At 35.9% G+C, this 17962-nt stretch overlaps 1 protein-coding gene across 1 annotated transcript in view; it reads left to right on the forward strand.

Moving 5' to 3' along the window:
* TMPRSS15 (transmembrane serine protease 15) overlaps positions 1-17962 on the forward strand; it is a 144192-nt gene that overhangs the window by 50292 nt on the left and 75938 nt on the right. Inside the window, exons 9-13 of the mRNA XM_044939908.2 lie at positions 2895-3035; positions 3735-3884; positions 11725-11830; positions 12136-12286; positions 14661-14796. Coding sequence (XP_044795843.2) covers positions 2895-3035; positions 3735-3884; positions 11725-11830; positions 12136-12286; positions 14661-14796 — 684 coding nt within the window. The remainder of the gene's footprint in view (positions 1-2894; positions 3036-3734; positions 3885-11724; positions 11831-12135; positions 12287-14660; positions 14797-17962) is intronic.

Below are 17962 nucleotides of genomic sequence, written 5' to 3' on the forward strand. Positions count from 1 at the left end.
CTTTGCCCTACTTCATTCTGTATTTGCCTGTTACTCCATTTGTTTCTTGACTTCCTATTTTTACATTCCAGTCCCCTATAATTAAAATTATAGAAGATGATAAATATTCTGTTAATATTTTATTAAAAATACATAGATATATATTTATGAATCTGCAAAGAAAGACAACAAAAACTGCCTATATGAGAATGTTGAAAGTAATTTCAAGTTGCCACTCTCAGAAATTCATTTTGTGTGTGTGTGTAGTTATTACTCTTTTCTTTATATCCTAAATGCTTAGCTGTTATTCCATTCCCAAAGGACTGTTATTATCATATCCTTAGTATTGGAGCTTATAGTTTAAGACCATGTTTTTAAAACTGAATCACACAAAAGTGGGCACAGTATAGCTGAAGATATGTAATAAACATAATGGATCTTCTTGAGGCTCGTCTTGAATTGTCAACTTGTCTTATGACAAAAATAATCACATTGTGGTGTGGGTATATTAGTCACTCAGTCATGTCCAACTCTTTGCAATCCCATGGACATTAGCCTGCCAGGTTACTCTGTCCATTGGATTTCCCAGGCAAGAATATTGGAATGGGCTGCCATTTCCTTCTCAGGGTATCTTCCTGACCCAGGGATCAAACCCACGTCTACTGCATTGGCAGGCGGATTCTTTACTACTGAGCCACGAGGGAAGTCCCTATTGAACCAATAGCCACAGTCAGATCCTACCAGAAGTCATTTTCCCCAAAACCTTTATTGCTATAGAAAAGAAAGCAAGAAAGATAGGCAGATAGGTTTGAAGCAAAATTTCTTAAATATTCACATCCTTTAAGCAACTAGATATTTAAGGACTACATAAAGTTTCAATATGGGAACCATTGAATTGTGTGTGTTAGCCGCTCAATCCTGTCCAGCTCTTTGCGACCCCATGGACTGTAGACCATCAGGCTCCTCTGCCCATGGAATTCTCCAGGCAAGAATACTGGACTGGGTTGGCATTCCCTTCTCTGGGGCATCTTCCCTACCAAGGGATTGAACCCCAGTCTCCCGCATAGCAGGCAGATTCGTTACCATTTGAGCTACCAGAGAAGCCCAACCATTTAGACTGCACAGTTACATATGCTAGTAGAAGGAATCCAAATAACCAATGTAATTCTTCATGAGAAAATACTGAAAGAATGACATACAACTTTATTGGGAAAAAGAGTAAGATATAAGTGAAAGCTTATCCATGGCTTTCTTTCCATTAGATGTGACTGAAATTGTCATGCATGTATCACATTTTTCACTAATTTCTACACAATAAGCACAAAATTTTTCAGTAGTTTTGAAAGTATTTTTCTTTGGAACTCAATAAGTAACAGTGATGCTTTGTCTTCAACTTGTAAGCATAATAACTTTCATAAACTTGAATCTGATACCCAGTTCAAACTGTTACACTAAAATTTAAGCTACTGTTTCCTACCCTATTTTATTATTCCCACTAAGAAACTTTTTAGATGTTTTTTCCCCCTAGCTGTTCACCCATGAAATTTTAATATTTCAGATATTGTCTATACCTGTACTGTATGAATATCTAAGAATTTTTCTTCTGCTTCTGATAAAAATTTTACCACTTATAGTTTTTTAACAATTATAAAAACTAAGAATTTTTCTTCTGCCCCTGAGAAAAATTTTACCATTTATAATTTTTTACCAGCTAAGAGGCAATATCACCCTCTTTGAGAATGTATGTGCTAAAAACAAATTTTTATAAAAATAAAATATTATATAATAATGCTTTTTAAAAATCATCATGTGAGTACTTATTTCTCAAGCACTATATAAATTTGTGAGAATCAAAGATTTTGAAAGATAATATCTTTTGTAGCTAGAATTAAGATAGAAAAGTGACTAGATCAATATGGGCTTCCCTGGTGGCTCAGACAGTAAAGAATCTGCCTCCAATGTGGCAGACCTGGATTCGATCCCTGAGTTGGGAAGATCCCCTGGAGGGGGGCATGGCCACCCACTCCAGTATTCTTGTCTGGAGAATCCCATGGACAGAGAAGCATGGCAGGCTATAGTCCATGGGGTTGCAAAGAGTTGGACACGACTGACCGACTAAGCACAGCACACAAGATCAATATAAAATTCTGTAGAAATAATACTTAAGTTGTAGAAACAATACGTAAGTTGCCTAGGATTTTTTTAAGGTCCTCAGTTCAGTTCAGTTCACTTCAGTCGCTCAGTCATGTCCAACTCTTCTCGACCCCATGAATCGCAGCACACCAGGCCTCCCTGTCCTTCACCAACTCCTGGAGTTCACTCAGACTCACGTCCATCGAGTCAGTGATGCCATCCAGCCATCTCATCCTCTGTCGTCCCCTTCTCCTCCTGCCCTCAATCCCTCCCAGCATCAGAGTCTTTTCCAATGAGTCAACTCTTTGCATGAGGTGGCCAAAGTACTGGAGTTTCAGCTTCACATCATTCCCTCCAAAGAAATCCCAGGGCTGATCTCCTTCAGAATGGACTGGTTGGATCTCCTTGCAGTCCAAGTCCTACAGTTATGTAAATAAAGAGACAAACAGATACCCTTATTTCTATTATTTTGGTGAAGTTTAGCCCCTGTTAGTATAGCATGGGAAATACTGATAGTATTAAAGTCATTTTTTGTTTCATAACTTTTTAACTTATGTACTTCTAATTTGAAACATTATTATAATAGAACAAGGGACACTTTATTTCAAATAAATTAATTTTAGGACTAATGCTTTCAGTTAACCTTAGGATCAGATAAAAAGATTGATAGATCAATAGAATGATGAATGGATAGATGAATGATGAACACATCAATAGATAAGTGAATAGATACATATGTACATATAACATTCTTCTTCTTCTTTTTTTTTTTTTTTTTGTAGCTTCTCTCTGGTCAAATAATCCTGGCATAATTAGGATTTTTTCCAATCAAGTTACTGCCACTTTTCTTATACAATCTGATGAAAGTGATTATATTGGCTTCAAAGTAACATACACTGCATTTAACAGCAAAGAGCTTAATAGTAAGTACTGTTTATTCCTTAGCCTTTGAATCTTCAAGTACTTTAATGCTGTGGTGGAATTTTAAAAGCAACAGAACCTAATATTTTAGAAAAGGATCATTACCCATTTCATTGTGCAAGTTTCTTCAATGAGTATCTCTTACGTATACCTTTCTCCACTTGATACTTGGAAAGAAATGAGAATTCAGAAAATCACTCACATCCTTCAAAACAATGAAATAACCAATTTGAAAAAATATATAACAATAGAAAAATTAAATTAAACTTTTATATACTGCAAGTATTCAAAGATTTAAAATTAGCATAAAACTAATTGTGAGACTGTTCCACATCAATTCAGTTTTGACCAGAGTATTAAATTTAGTAAATAGATAGGGGGAGAAAAAAATGGGACAGAGTTTATGCAGGTAAGTCAACAGAGGTAAGCTATAAAATTTAAAGAACAATAAGAACAAAAGGCTTGTCTTGGCTAAAGCCCTAATGAGGCATAAGAAACATATTAACACTGTTGGCAACAAAAGCTGGTGTTTGTTTTTTTTTTTTTAACTAAATCATATTAAACAGCCAGCATTAATTAAGAAAAATAATTCTGTGCATGCCACTTGATTATAAACTGTATGAGTATATATTATTTTCAATTCAATCTATTATAATTAGTCATATTGTTGACTCAATTTGAAGCAAATTTTTAATTTACAGATTATGAGAAAATCAACTGTAATTTTGAAGATGGCTTCTGTTTCTGGATCCAGGATCTAAATGATGACAATGAGTGGGAAAGGACTCAGGGAAGCACCTTTCCTCCATCTACTGGACCAACTTTTGACCACACTTTTGGCAATGAGTCAGGTATAATTCATATTTAATTCAGAAACCAAGAAAAAACTGTGGCATCTTGTTCCACAGTTCAAATTGAGCAGTATTAAATGCAAGACCTTTTTTTCTTCAGATTTTTTTTAATCATTCCTAATAAAATGAATTTAACTGAAAATGGTATCAATTAGGCAAGTAAAAGTATTTCAAGAAATATATTTTTTACCCTATATATTCATGAAATGTTGAAAAGAACACAGGCCATTAGAGACAAAGAGACTTGGACTGTCACCCTAGATTTGCCACTTATTATTAACTAAGTGGACTTGTGGGAGGTAATTAACTTTTCTGAGCTTTGGTCTACTATGCCGTAATTTCATTTTCTCATTGTTCACTGCTAGTATATAGAAATCCAGTTGATTTTGCATATTGACCTTGTGCCTTGCAGCTTTGCTGAAATTAGTTTTTTAAGACTTTTCAATAGATCAATATCATACCATCTTGAAATACAGATAACGAGGCAAGTTTACTTCTGATAAGCCTTCTTAGACTGTTCAGGCTGCTGTAACTGAATTCTAGAGACTGGTTTTCTTAAACAATCAATATTTATTTTTCACAATTCTAAGACAGGAAGTCCGAAGTCAGAATGCCAGCATGGTGTGGTTCTGATGAGAGCCCTCCTTTTGGTTCACCGACACCAGCCTTCTTACTATATCCTCATGTAGCAGAGAGAGAGAATGTAAGAGAGAGATCTCTCCTGTCTCTTCTTACAAGATCACTTATACCATCATGAGGGCTCACCTTCATGAAAAGATTACCCTCCAAAGGACCCATTTCCACTCTCATCACATTGGGGTTTAGGGTTTCAGCATATTGAGGGCAGGAGGGAGACCACCATTTAGACCATAACAGAAAAACTATGGAAGATCTGATTCTAAAGCATGGTCCTAGAGGATGAGATGGTTGGATAGCATCACCGACTCAATGGACATGAGTTTGGGTAAACTCTGGGAGTTGGTGATGAACAGGGAAGCCTGGCCTGCTGCAGTCCATGGGGTCACAAGAATCAGACACGACTGAGCGACTGAACTGAACTGAACTGAACTGAAGGGAAAGGTGATGTTTTGTAAGTATATTTGTCACATAAGTGAGATATTAGAACTGGATTTCAGGTGGAAATATTAACATTAAGATAATAAAATTTGACTGAGAACACCAGAAATTATTGGGGATTATTAAGGAATAAGGAACTTGTAGTGAAGAGACCAACTACATATACCTTGGATGCATGTATTCATAATATTTGTTATTGTTGTTCAGTCACTAGGTGGTGTCTGACTCCTTTTGACCCCATGGTCTGCAGCACACCAGCCTTCCCTGTCCTTCACTGCCTCCCAGAGTTTGCTGAGATTCATGTCCATTGAGTTGCTATCTAACCATCTCATCCTCTGTCACCCCCTTCTCCTTTTGCCTTTATTTTTTCCCAGCATCAGGGTCTTTTTCTAATGAGTCAGCTCTTCACATCAGGTGGCCAAAGTATTGAAACTTCAACTTCAGCATCAGTCTTTACAATGAATATTCAGGATTGATTTCCTTTAGGATCAACTGGTTTGATCTCCTTTCTGTCCAAGAGACTCTGAAGAGTCCTCCATCATCACAATTTAAAACCATCAGTTTTTTGGTGCTCAGCTTTCTTTATCGTCCAACTCTCACATACATACATGATGCAAAAAACTGTAGCTTTGACTAGATGGACTTTTTAGGCAAAGTTATGTCTCTACTTTTTAATATGCTGTCATGGTTTGTCATAGCTTTCCTTCCAATGAGAAAGTGTCTTTTAATTTCATGACTGTAGTCACTGTCCTCAGTGATTTTGAAGCCCAAGACAATAAAATCTGTCACTGCTTCCACTTTTTTTCCTGCCATTTGCCATGAAGTGATGGAACTGGATGCCATGATATTAATGGTTTTTGAATGTTGAGCTTTAAACTAGCTTTTTCACTTTCCTCTTTAACCCTCACCAAGAAGTTTGTTAGTTCCTCTTCACTTTCTGCCATTAGAATGATATTGTCTGTCTATCTGAGGTTATTAATATTTCTCCCAAGAGTCTGATTTCAGCTTGTGATTCATCCAGACCAGCATTTCAGTGATTTACTCTGCATATATGTTAAATAAGCAAGGTGACAATATACAGCCTTGTCATACTCCTTTCCCAATTTTGAACCAATCTTTTGTTCCATGCCCTGTCTGTTGCTTCTTGACCTGCATACAGGCTTCTCAGGAGATATGTAGATGGTCTGGTATTCCCATCGATTTAATAATTTTCCACAGTTTTTTGTGATCCATGCAATCAAAGGCTTTAGCATTGTCAATGAAGCAGAAGTAGATCTAACTACAAATCCAGATGTAATATGGATCTTACAAAGTAAAGTGAAAGTTGCTCAATCATGTCCAACTCTTTGCAACCCCATGGAGTCCATGGAATTCTCCAGGCCAGAATACTGGAGTGGGTAGCCTTTCCCTTCTCCAGGGCATCTTCCCAATCCAGGGATAGAACCCAGGTCTCCGCATTGCAGGTGGATTCTTTACCAGCTGAGCCACCAGGGAAGCTCAAGAATACTGGAGTCGGTAGCCTATCCCTTCTCCAGCAGATCTTCCAGACCTAGGAATCGAACTGGAGTCTCCTGCATTACAGGTGGATTCAATTCAAAAAAGCAATGCAGGTGCATTGCTTTTGATCTTACCTGCTGAGCTACCAGGGAAGCCCATTTAAAAAACAAAGAAAATTAGAAAAAGGACAGAATAGAAATTCATGCCTTTAGATGATTTTCTTAGACAAAATCAATCCTATAATACGTTTTACTATTGAAATTTCAATTCGATTCAAAAAACACATATTAAATGCTTCTTTTAACTAAACATGGTTCTAGGTATTGAGGACTGGGATCACACATCACAATTTCTACAAAGCCTTTCTGGAACTTCCAAATTAAAATCTTCCTTTCCATTAAGCTTTAAAGCACCTCTTTTATTTTTCCTATCACATGACCTTATATCTGCTTACTTGTTTGTTTCTTTTCATCACAATGTTCTCTTCAGGAACAAGAACCCTGTCTTTTTCATCTTTGAGATGCTAGTGCATTTTCAGTGCCAGAATATAACTAACATGTAAAATTATTTTTAATTAATGAGTGAATGTCTACAGTTTTGACTCAATATGTCATTTTTAAATAAGTGATTGACTATATGAAATTGCTTATAACATAAAAATAGCCTGAGCACATGTGCTTTGTAATTTAATATTCCCTGGTGACTCAGATGGTAAACAATTGACCTGCAATGCAGGAGACCTGGGTTCAATCCCTGGGTTGGAAAGATCCCCTGGAGGAGGACATGGCAGCCCACTCCAGTATTCTTGCCTGGAGGATCCCCATGACAGAGGAGCCTGGCAGGCTACAATCCATGGGGTCGCAAAGAGTCAGATATGACTGAGCAACTAAGTACGCTGCTGCTAAGCTGCCAAGTCACTTCAGTTGTGTCTGACTCTGTGCGACCCCATAGACAGCAGCCCACCAGGCTCCCCTGTCCCTGGGATTCTCCAGGCAAGAACACTGGAGTGGGTTGCCATTTCCTTCTCCAATGCATGAAAATGAAAAGTAAAAGTGAAGTCACTCAGTCGTGTCTGACTTTTAGCAACCCCATGGACTGCAGCCCACCAGGCCCCTCTGTCCATGTGATTTTCCAGGCAAGGGTACTGGAGTGGGGTGCCATCGCCTTCTCCAGAGCAACTAAGTATAGCAGCACATATTACATAGATCGATATCCATGTTTTAATAACCTGAAAATAACTAGCTGATCCAATGTCGATCGCAAATTACAGCTAGTAAGAGTGCACCTTTTTTATAGTAGAAATGTATCTGAATAATCCTGGTTCCTTAGAAAATGCACCCCAGGATAACAAAATACAGTTCACACAAATTACAGTTCATGAAGCATTTCTTAACAGGAATGTGACTGCTTTTGATCTATTTCTCTAAGAAATCATTGAAACTCCCACTCGAAGCATTCATTCACTCCTTTATTTAAGAAGTATTTTCTTGAGTCAAGACCTCTGGATGTATCTGTGAATAAAAGAAACCAGATTTTCTTCTCTTACGGAACACATTTTATAGCAAAGAAAAACAGGAAATAAGCGCTATGCATCACAAATCATTACATTTTGGGCGTCTGTTTAATGTTAATGAGTACTTAGGGGAAAATACAGAGCTTGGTAAAGCCAGTGGGGAGGGCAGATGTTGAGGTGTTTCTGCAAATTAAAATACAGTCATTAGGTTGAGTCTCATTGAAACAATAAGTGATACTTGAATCAAAACTTTAAGGGACATACAGATTACTCCAGGCATAGGAAACACGCAGAGTAAAGGCTCTAAAGGACGCATGCCTGACCTGCATGAAGGAAAGCCAGGAAACCAGCATTGCTGAAACAGAATCAACAGGGCCAATGGGGTTTAGATAATAATGAGTCTTCCATGGCTCTGCCCTTTTCCCCAGTGATGTGAGGAGCCACTGACATTTAAGTGTAGGAAGGAGAAGATTCACTTTGATTGGTAAAACAGTTTATGGAAGGGCAAGAGAGTTGTCAAGGAGACCAGTGAAAAGTTATCACTTAATCCAGAAAAGAGGCCATGGGACTCACATGTGGTGATATGAGGTCAGATTCTGGATATAATCTAAAAATAATGTTAACAGGATCCTGCTAAATTAGTTAACCAGTGTGACCCTATGGATAAAAATATATATATATGCTCTGCATAGATGGCCAATCTCATTAGACTTACATGCTTAAAACTAAATATTATGATATGCATCATCTTATGCATAATTATTCTCCTTTGAATCACTGATTTCCCACAGCCTGGTCCCCTAGGGATAATTAGTAATCTGCAAAGTTGAAGACTAACCCCCAAGTGATAATCACCCCCAACTCTCTAGAGAATCCTGACCTAAAACAGTCAAATAATTTGACCATTTTTTTCCCCTTAACTATAATTTAAAAAAAATTCTCTCTCACACTTGGACAAGAGTAGTTAGAGGGAAGTACAGAAAGCACCTATATCTATTGACTCTGACAGATGGCTTTTATGTAGTCGAAATCTTTGATGTTCAAATTATCATTTTCTCCTTTTATGTCATCATAATAAGAGAGAAAAATCATTCCACTGATATTTGAAGACTATAAGTACATTAGAGGAGAAAAATTATTTAGGCTTGCCAACAGATTAAATCACAAAAGAAATAAGATGAAACTGAGCAAAGTGAGACAGGTTGAATGTCAGGTGGAGGTTTTAAATAGTCGGGTTGGAAATGCAGTCTCAGGAGAAGGTTGTGGAGCAGGAGTTACTTAAAGTGAGATGAGTCAGAGCAGTTGAGAGCCCACCAGAGGCAGCAGAGTAATAAGAACGGATGAGAGGCCTTAATAGGTCCTTCCCAAGTCTCATACCGGTGATTTCATAATCTAGCAGTCATTCCCCTCCAAGGGGTACTTTTTTTCCAGCTTGCTTTTTATGTGTCAGACATCCTGCCTCTGAGATGGAAGGGAATTAAATCTTTCCTGCTGTTCCTCTTATCCATGCAGGATTTTTTTTTGTTCTTTACTTTCACTTTAAATGACAGGTAGGCCTAAATGAAACAGATAAACTTTGAATTAACATTGCTTTAGGGAAGAACAGCTAAGCCCCTTAACTCTGAGTCTTTCTGAAGAAGTTTCTCCTGGTGGAGCACCTGCTTTGAAATCTCTGTATTGTCAATGCTCCGTTTCTCTGTTCTTCTTAGAAACAAAAGCAACTGGTGGAGACATTGGTGCTGGAACAGGGCAGCAGCTTGGGGTGCTCAGCAGAGACCCATTTGTCCAGAACATTCAGGGATATGAGATGAGTAACAAAAATTTCAGAAATGGAGGAGTCACAAAAGAGCTAGAAGAGATGAAGAAAGTATTTTTTGTTGGCCTTTCTCAATGAAATCATAATCATTCCAATATTTGGGGACTAGCTAGCACTGTATAGTAGTAAGGATCATTAAAATAGAGACCCTGAAGTCATAGCTAGGTTTACATTTGAGCTCTGCCATTTAAATCTACTCTGTTAGATGACTCATCATTATTAATCATCTCATCATCTATCTCAGTTTCCTCATTTGGAAAGTCGGTTGATAACAATAGAACCTGACTTTGGAGGAATATTATGAACATTAAATTAATATGTTTTTTAAAATCTTAGGAAAATGCCTGGCATATGAAAAATGCTTTATACATATTAGGTATCATAGCTATTTTATTTGCATACCACAGAAACATTCAACAGAAACAAATTGGCTGTGATACAGTTCTAAATATTATGCCAGAGAGGAAAATAGTTATAGATTCAATTTTCAAAAGTATGTTAAGTCTTTGGGATATCTGCATTTTATTTAGCCTATAAACCTATTCTAAAATAAAAGTAATTTCAGTGTTTCAAAGTAAAATTGTCCTTATTTCCTTATCTTTCCTGTGATGTTGAATTTCAGAAAATAATGTTGCTCTTTAATATTGAGAGAACCTGGCTGAATTTGCACCATTCTCAATCTAAAACTTTTGATATTTATCTACCAGATTCAGTTAATTTTATATGCACCCACAAACTCACAAAGTGATTCTTAGAATAGTATTTTTTTTTTTTTTTTGGAGAGGGCCCTCTAGTTTTCCAGAAAGTTCTACCCTCTCTGCAATCTCTGCTGTCTCTACATCAAAACCCAACACTACTTCCCTTTGGAAGAGAAGTAGCGCTATGACTTCTTTGGAGGTTGGAGTGTTTGAGGGGCAGAGGTTAGGTTCAGTTCATGAAGAAATAAGCAGAATAAAAGGCTAGATGGACATTGTAGGAGAAACCAAATGGCTCACAAAAACTCACTGAATGCTTAACTTACAAATTTTGAAGCTGACTCTTGAGGTTAATTCCAAGAACTCTCAAAGATATTTTAAAAGAATTATCATTTAACCTATAATTCCCCATAGGGTTGTGGAAGATACCTATTTAATAATTTCAATTGTGTAGTACTTTAATAAATTTTAAAATAAAAAGCCAAATTAATGTAGCATGAATATATTAAATAATATTTAGCTAATCCACACAGAGAATTAAGAAAATGTACTAAATGTCTTTCTTTTATCCAAACTTCTAACAAGTTTTTAACATCACATATGAATATAAATATAATACACGATGGAATACTCTAAGTGACATCAGAAAAGTACAAGTGTAACTAAGAATTCAAGAGTCACATCTAGTTGGGAAGACCAAAAAGGATTTTCTGAAGATGTTAATTTGACTTAAATGACCTCAAAAATTAGTGACAGGTACAGTTGTAAGGGAAACTCCAGTAGAAGGAATTGAACTTTCCCTTGGAATTTGTATTTAAGTACTTGCCTTAAGTGAGTTAGTCCATCGGCATATCTAAATATCTTCATGGTCCTATTGTCTCTACAGAAGTGAATACTCAAACATCTAACAAATTGGAACTAAAGTGGTATTTGTTCAAAGTAATAAGATGAAACAGTCATGTGAACTCTTAGTAACTTAGATTTTGTTATATCCTTAGGGATGTTCCAGTTCAAGGCTATTGGGAAATCCTAAGTTGAGAAGTGACTTTCTTAAATAACAATTGATTATGGAAGTTGCCTTCTGGCTTCTAGTATAGCTCCTTTCCATTCTACCTAAACATGTTTCTTTATATTTTCATGTTAAAGTTGTGCTTTCCTGCTTATAAATTATGTAGAAGGAAAGCACAACCAAAAAATTGCTAATATTTAAGTGAAGCAAAATATTTTTGTTGTTTTTTACAGGATTTTACATTTCCACCCCAACTGGACCAGGAGGAAGACGAGAAAGAGTAGGACTTTTAACTCTCCCTTTAGATCCCACTCCTGAACAAGCCTGCCTTAGTTTCTGGTATGTTATAGACACATGTTAAGTAACATCTTATTTAATGAGTGATGTTGCTTTTCTTACATTGCCAAGCTCAAATTTTACTAAGATGTTGCCCCAAGTTTTAATGCATTAGTCATTACTTTTCCCATTAATAAAGTAGCAATACTAAAAACTTTATTTTCTCTAGCAGCTCCTTCACCCAAGAGAAAAGAGGTATTTGAGTGAAAGGTTTAGAAGAACCCTAATATATCTACATATATGTGAATATATGTATATATTTTTCTAATGTTGTAGGAATTGATTAATTTTGCTTGTTTCCAAATTAGGTATTATATGTATGGTGAAAATGTTTACAAACTAAGCATTAATATCAGCAGTGACCAAAACATGGAGAAGACAATTTTCCAAAAAGAAGGAAATTATGGACCAAATTGGAACTATGGACAAGTAACAGTAAATGAAACAGTGGAATTTAAGGTGGGCAAAACATTTTATAACCATGTATTTGTATTATAAAATGGTGATACAATTATAGTTTATGGTGATATGTGAAAAACAGTTTACTTTCTGTGTACAGCTAAGTTGTTTTCTCTTCTTTCCTGATCTTCCTTTTTTTTTTTTTTTTTTTATATTTGAGTTCCCCTATTTTCAATTATTCACTGACATTAAAAACCACTTACTGAGGAACAATTTACTACATGGAAGTACTACTTATAATGAGCCATAAAATTCATAGAAAACTTGAAGGATATTTCAGCTTTCTTCAGCAACTTTCTAGCACAAGTCAACCATGTCTTCCTATTCCACTGCCTAACTAGGTTTTCCAGCTTTTCAAAAACACCACCTAAATGACTGCTACACTCTTCTAGGGAATCATCTTTTCCTGTTAGAACATCCACACCCACCAGTATCCCCACACGCTGCCCCATTCTGACTTAATTGCTATATATTTCCTCTAGAGACAAGTTCTATGAGCTGTATCATTGGGAAGTCTCTGATCACTTATTTCACTTTAGGGTGAATTAATTTTTCACATAACAGCTTAATATATTCTCTTCCCAAGAGTGTTTGCAATTAAAATATAGGATCATATAAGCTAATAGCTCGACCCAATTAAGAATGTTTTAATTGGGCAATTTCAGATACAAGAGTAAAACTTTCAGAAGATGTATGGACAGATATACAATGTTTGGACAGACATTGTGATCAGTGAAGATTCAGTGCTTTTCCTGTGACTTGATAAAAAACAGGCGATAATCAATGACTCATTTGTATTCCTCCCAGCTTTCTTTTTTTTTTTCCTATCCTTTTTCCTTATCCTCTTTCTTCTGATTCTATAATTCTGTAAAGTTTTCTTTTCCGCCTTAATTTTATGACAATTCAAGGAAAGGTAAAGGAAAATGGAGCATGAAGGAACAAAAAGATGGCAGAAACAGGAAGATAGGTATTGCAGTAACTAAATCTTGGGCAACACATGGAAAGTCTTAAAAGTCAAAAAACTCCATCCACTTTTTCATCAGGCAGAGTGAGAGGACTGAGTTCTAGAAATATTTACACCTTGGCTTTGCCACTTCAATTACAAAATCTTGAAAAAGTTACTTTATTCTATTTGACATTCAGCTTGTGTGTATCTGAAAGGAAAAGATAATTCTTACATGGAATAGTGTCTACCATGAAGTAGGTAGAATGAATGAACTAACAAGTGAATAGATGATTGTATATTGAAGTAGGTATAATGAGTGAACAAATGAGTAAATAGATGACTGTAAATTCAATTTAATTAGTGTCAGAAAAATTAAATAAGATAATGCATACAATGCATCTTGCATAGCAATTAACACATCAGGTATTCAGTTTATGTCTTTCCTTTCCCAGACAGGAGAGGATCCAATAAAGTCCATCAAAAATACCCACTGTTCTTAAGAACCTAATATGTTTCATCTGAACACTGGGCCTTTCTCCCAGGTCTGGGTCTATGTCCTCTGGTTATCACCTTTGTAATATATCTTACACAGACTTCCCAGGTCAATTATGACCAGTACCAGCAGGCATTCCCCACTCCAGGGGATCTTCCCAGCCCAGGAATCTAACTCTCTTGTGTCTCCTGCATTGGTAGATTCTTTACCGCTAGAGCCACTATCTGGCTCTGAATAACTATGTCATATTTATATTTTCTCTTGTTTTCTTCTTCTCTCTTTTAAATTACCTAACCAATGTGTCTTCTCTTCAGGATGCTCAGGTATGCTCTAGGGGTTTCTCTGATAGCTCAGTTGGTAAAGAAGCCACCTGCAATGCAGGAGACCCTGGTTCAATACTGGGTTGGAAATATCCCCTGAAGAAGAGAAAGGCTACCCACTCCAGTATTCTAGCCTGGAAAATTCCATGGACTGTATAGTCCAAGAGATTGCAAAGAGTTGGACATGACAGAGTGACTTTTACTCTCTTCAGGGTTGTATGCTCTAGGAAGGCAGACAGCTACCTGGATTTTTAATAATGTTGTGGAAAGAACCTAGAATAAGGTTGCTGTCCCTGCAAGATGATGCGTATATGTGACAGAGTACAATGGAGCATGACAATATCATGAAAGAAAGAGCTAGAGACATAGAGAAATTGTGACGATGTTGCCTAACACAGAAAGAAGACACTAGCAAAAATTTAGACCACCGTGAACACACAGTTAGGGAGCTGGGATCAGCCGAAGGACCTTGAAAAGCAATATTTCACTGTGTGATAACTTGTCCACATTTACTTGGACATGACCGTATTGATTCTCCAGAGAATACTGGGCTACAAGGAGAATCAATCAGAAAAGATTAAAGTGGAATCATTTTATGTACCTCTCTGATTACAGGTTGCTTTCTATGGGTTTAAAAACCAGATCCTGAGTGATATAGCATTGGATGACATTAGCCTAACATATGGGATTTGCAATGTGAGTGTCTACCCAGAACCAACTTTAGTCCCAACTCCTCCACCAGAACTTCCCAGTAAGTAACCTTAACATGTGTTTTCCCTAATTAGGTTATTAGTATTTCCAGGTAGATCTCTCTCTGGCTTATTTTTTAATTATCTTACCATAGTGCTGTCTTTTCACTGAAAATCAGAAACTTCAAGATATAAGTAAAATGGAAACTAGTAAAATATTGCACATTAAATATAGATCACCAATAAAATAATGATGTGCATCCTGTTATGCTTCATGTTTATGATAGTTTTAGTACATTTTCATTTTTGAAAATAATTTAAGTGCTGATTGCCATTTTGTTTTCAATTTAATACAACCTAATGCTAGGTGTGGGGCTTCCCAAGTGGCCTTAGTGGTAAAAAAAAAAAAAAAAAAAAAAAAAAAAAAAAACCATCTGCCAATGCAGGAGAAGTGAGAGAGGCAGATTCGATCCCTAGTCAGAAAGATCCCCTGGAGGAGTGCATGGCAACTCACTCCAGTATTCTTGCCTGGAGAATCCCATAGACAGAGGAGCCTGGTGGGCTACAGTCCATAGGATCACACAGAGTCAGACATGACTGAAGCGACTTAGCATGAACACAATGCTTGGTGCATGGATGGATTACATAAATTCTTCAATATTTGAAATAGTCATTCAAATTTTATAAATATTGCATACAAAGCACTTCGTAAGAAAATGTAAGATATATTAATAACCACTATTATATGAAAGAATAATCCATATAATATTAATTTATAAATTAATAAATAAAAAAGCAACATCTAACTATATGCCCCTAAAATTAATACATGAGAGACTTAAGTGGTAGAGTACTTTGGAGAAGAGAGTGTGAGCTGGAAAAAGCTTCAAGGAAGCACTAAGATCAAGCAACAGAATGACACAAAAAAATTGAAACAAAAGAAGGAAAATACCAAGTGTGTCTGTATGTATGCATGCTCAGTCATTTCCATATAATAATATTGACTCCAAAATTGTGTTCTTGACACCAAACTCTGGATCTTAATCACCTTTGCTTCACTGTTGTCTGGTTCTTAATACTGCATATATAGATCATCAAAAAATACTATTAGGTATAAACTAAAGCTTCTCTCTCTATCTCTCTCTGTTTCTCAGCTGTTTGTTCCTTTTGGTAACAAAAATATTTCTGCCAAACAAAATTTTAATACCAGAAATAAAGCTTGCAAATGATGGTGGGGCTAGTGATAGAGAAAATATCAATCTGAAACCAATAATTTGGGCTCCACAACATTGTTTAAAAATAATTGTCTCACTTGATTTTGTAAAGGCGTCTCGCACCCTTCTGGTCTATTATAGAAAACTTTTTTTTTGCAAAAAGTATTACATCATTAAAATCATTGCTGATTTGATAAATAATTGCTATGGATACTAAACATTACCAACATCTCGCTATTCTGATACTGCAAACATTTAAAAAACAGACTGTCTTCACAATCTTTTCTGTTAGCTTGTTTCTCTATTTCTCAATAAGTTGTCAAGAAGAAAACTTTTCTAGGTGAAAGTAACATAGTTTCATAGAATTGATATTTTAAAAGTAGCCAAATTTCATCACTATACAAAATAGAAAATTTGAGATAACTTTGAGATAACTTTTATCTATCAAATCATACATATATAACTAAAACTTTAATTTTTTTGGTATTAAAACTTTATCTGTGTAATGCACAGTCCACTTAATCTATTCCAACATGAAAGAGAAAAATATAATACCTCAATGTCAAGGAAGCATGAAAAATACCTGCATATTTTCACCATACTGAAATTATAATGGTAGAATAATTCATCTGATTTTAAAATATAAACTTTAGAATTTGCCCAGAGTGTATCTGTTCCAGTTTCCAAATGGTTCACTTCAGGGCAATATTTAGCACAGCAAAAAATGTTAATTACCATCAAATGCATTCTGAACAATTTCATTCAAATGTCATTTGCAATTGGTTCAGTGAAATTCTTATTTGAGCAGAGCTTTTCTGGTTCCAGATCAGTGATTTGTTTAAGCAGAAACAAAAGAAACCATGGATGACTGCCTAAGAGTCTTTTCTTTGGCTCTTAGAGAGCATTTAAATAAGAAAATATTGCCAGTCGAGTAACTGACTAGCTAAGGCCATTTTTCTCTGTTGTTTCTAGGGATTCAGGTTGTGCCCTGTTTCGGGAAATATAAGTTCAGTTTTCCAAACTGCAGGGATTCTTCTTTTTTTTTTTTTTCCTTTTATTTTTATCACTTGCTGCTATATCCGCTCTATCATTTTTGCCCTGTGACATTAGCACAAGTAATTTAAATATGAGGACTATATTGAGAACACTTTAAAAAGTAAACATTCCATTACACAAATACAATGCCAACTTGCAACACAATCAGAATGATTCATCACAAGTCCTTACTAAATAGTATGCACGCGTGTGTGCTAAGTCACTTCAGTCCTGTCCCACTCTTTGTGCCCCTATGACTGTAACCTGCCAGACTCCTCTGTCTATAGGAAGCTCCTCTGTCTATGGGATTCTCCAGGCAAGAATACTAGAGTGGATTGCCATTTCCTTCTCCAGGGGATTTTCCCCGACCCAGGGATTGAACCCGCATCTCTTGCAAACCCTGCCTTGGCAGGTGGGTTCTTTACCACCAGCGCCACCTGGGAAGCCCACTAAATAGTATAGATACATACAAAAAGAAATTCACATTTTAGCCCTGCCTTATTTCTGGACTCTTAAAACTAATTAAAAAAAAAAAAGAAGAAGCTAGTTTTAACTATTGTAAAACGGTTAAACAGTTTTTGCTGCAGTTTTGCTCTATTTGGACATTATTAAGCCATTTTCCATTTCCAAAAACAAAATAAAAGTTAATTTGGAAAGTTTCATGGGCTTGATATTATACTTAGAGCTAAATAATCTTTGACTCTTGTTATTCATGTAAAATTAATTAGTACCTACTCAATTATTTTATAATTGATGGTCATGTAGATCTGCTTGCCTTTTATATCATTAGTATGATTCAATATTCAAACTCTTAGCAAATTCCAAATTAACTGCACTCTTATGCTCCTATCAGTGTTTTTGACTATTCTATTGTTTTATTCTTTTACCTTGAAAACAGCCTACTTATTAGATCTATTATTGATTAGATTGCTATTAATTATAAATAAAATGAAAATCACTGGGAATAAAAATTGACCTT

Source organism: Bubalus bubalis, chromosome 1 (assembly GCF_019923935.1).
Source record: "Bubalus bubalis isolate 160015118507 breed Murrah chromosome 1, NDDB_SH_1, whole genome shotgun sequence".
NCBI lineage: Eukaryota > Metazoa > Chordata > Mammalia > Artiodactyla > Bovidae > Bubalus > Bubalus bubalis.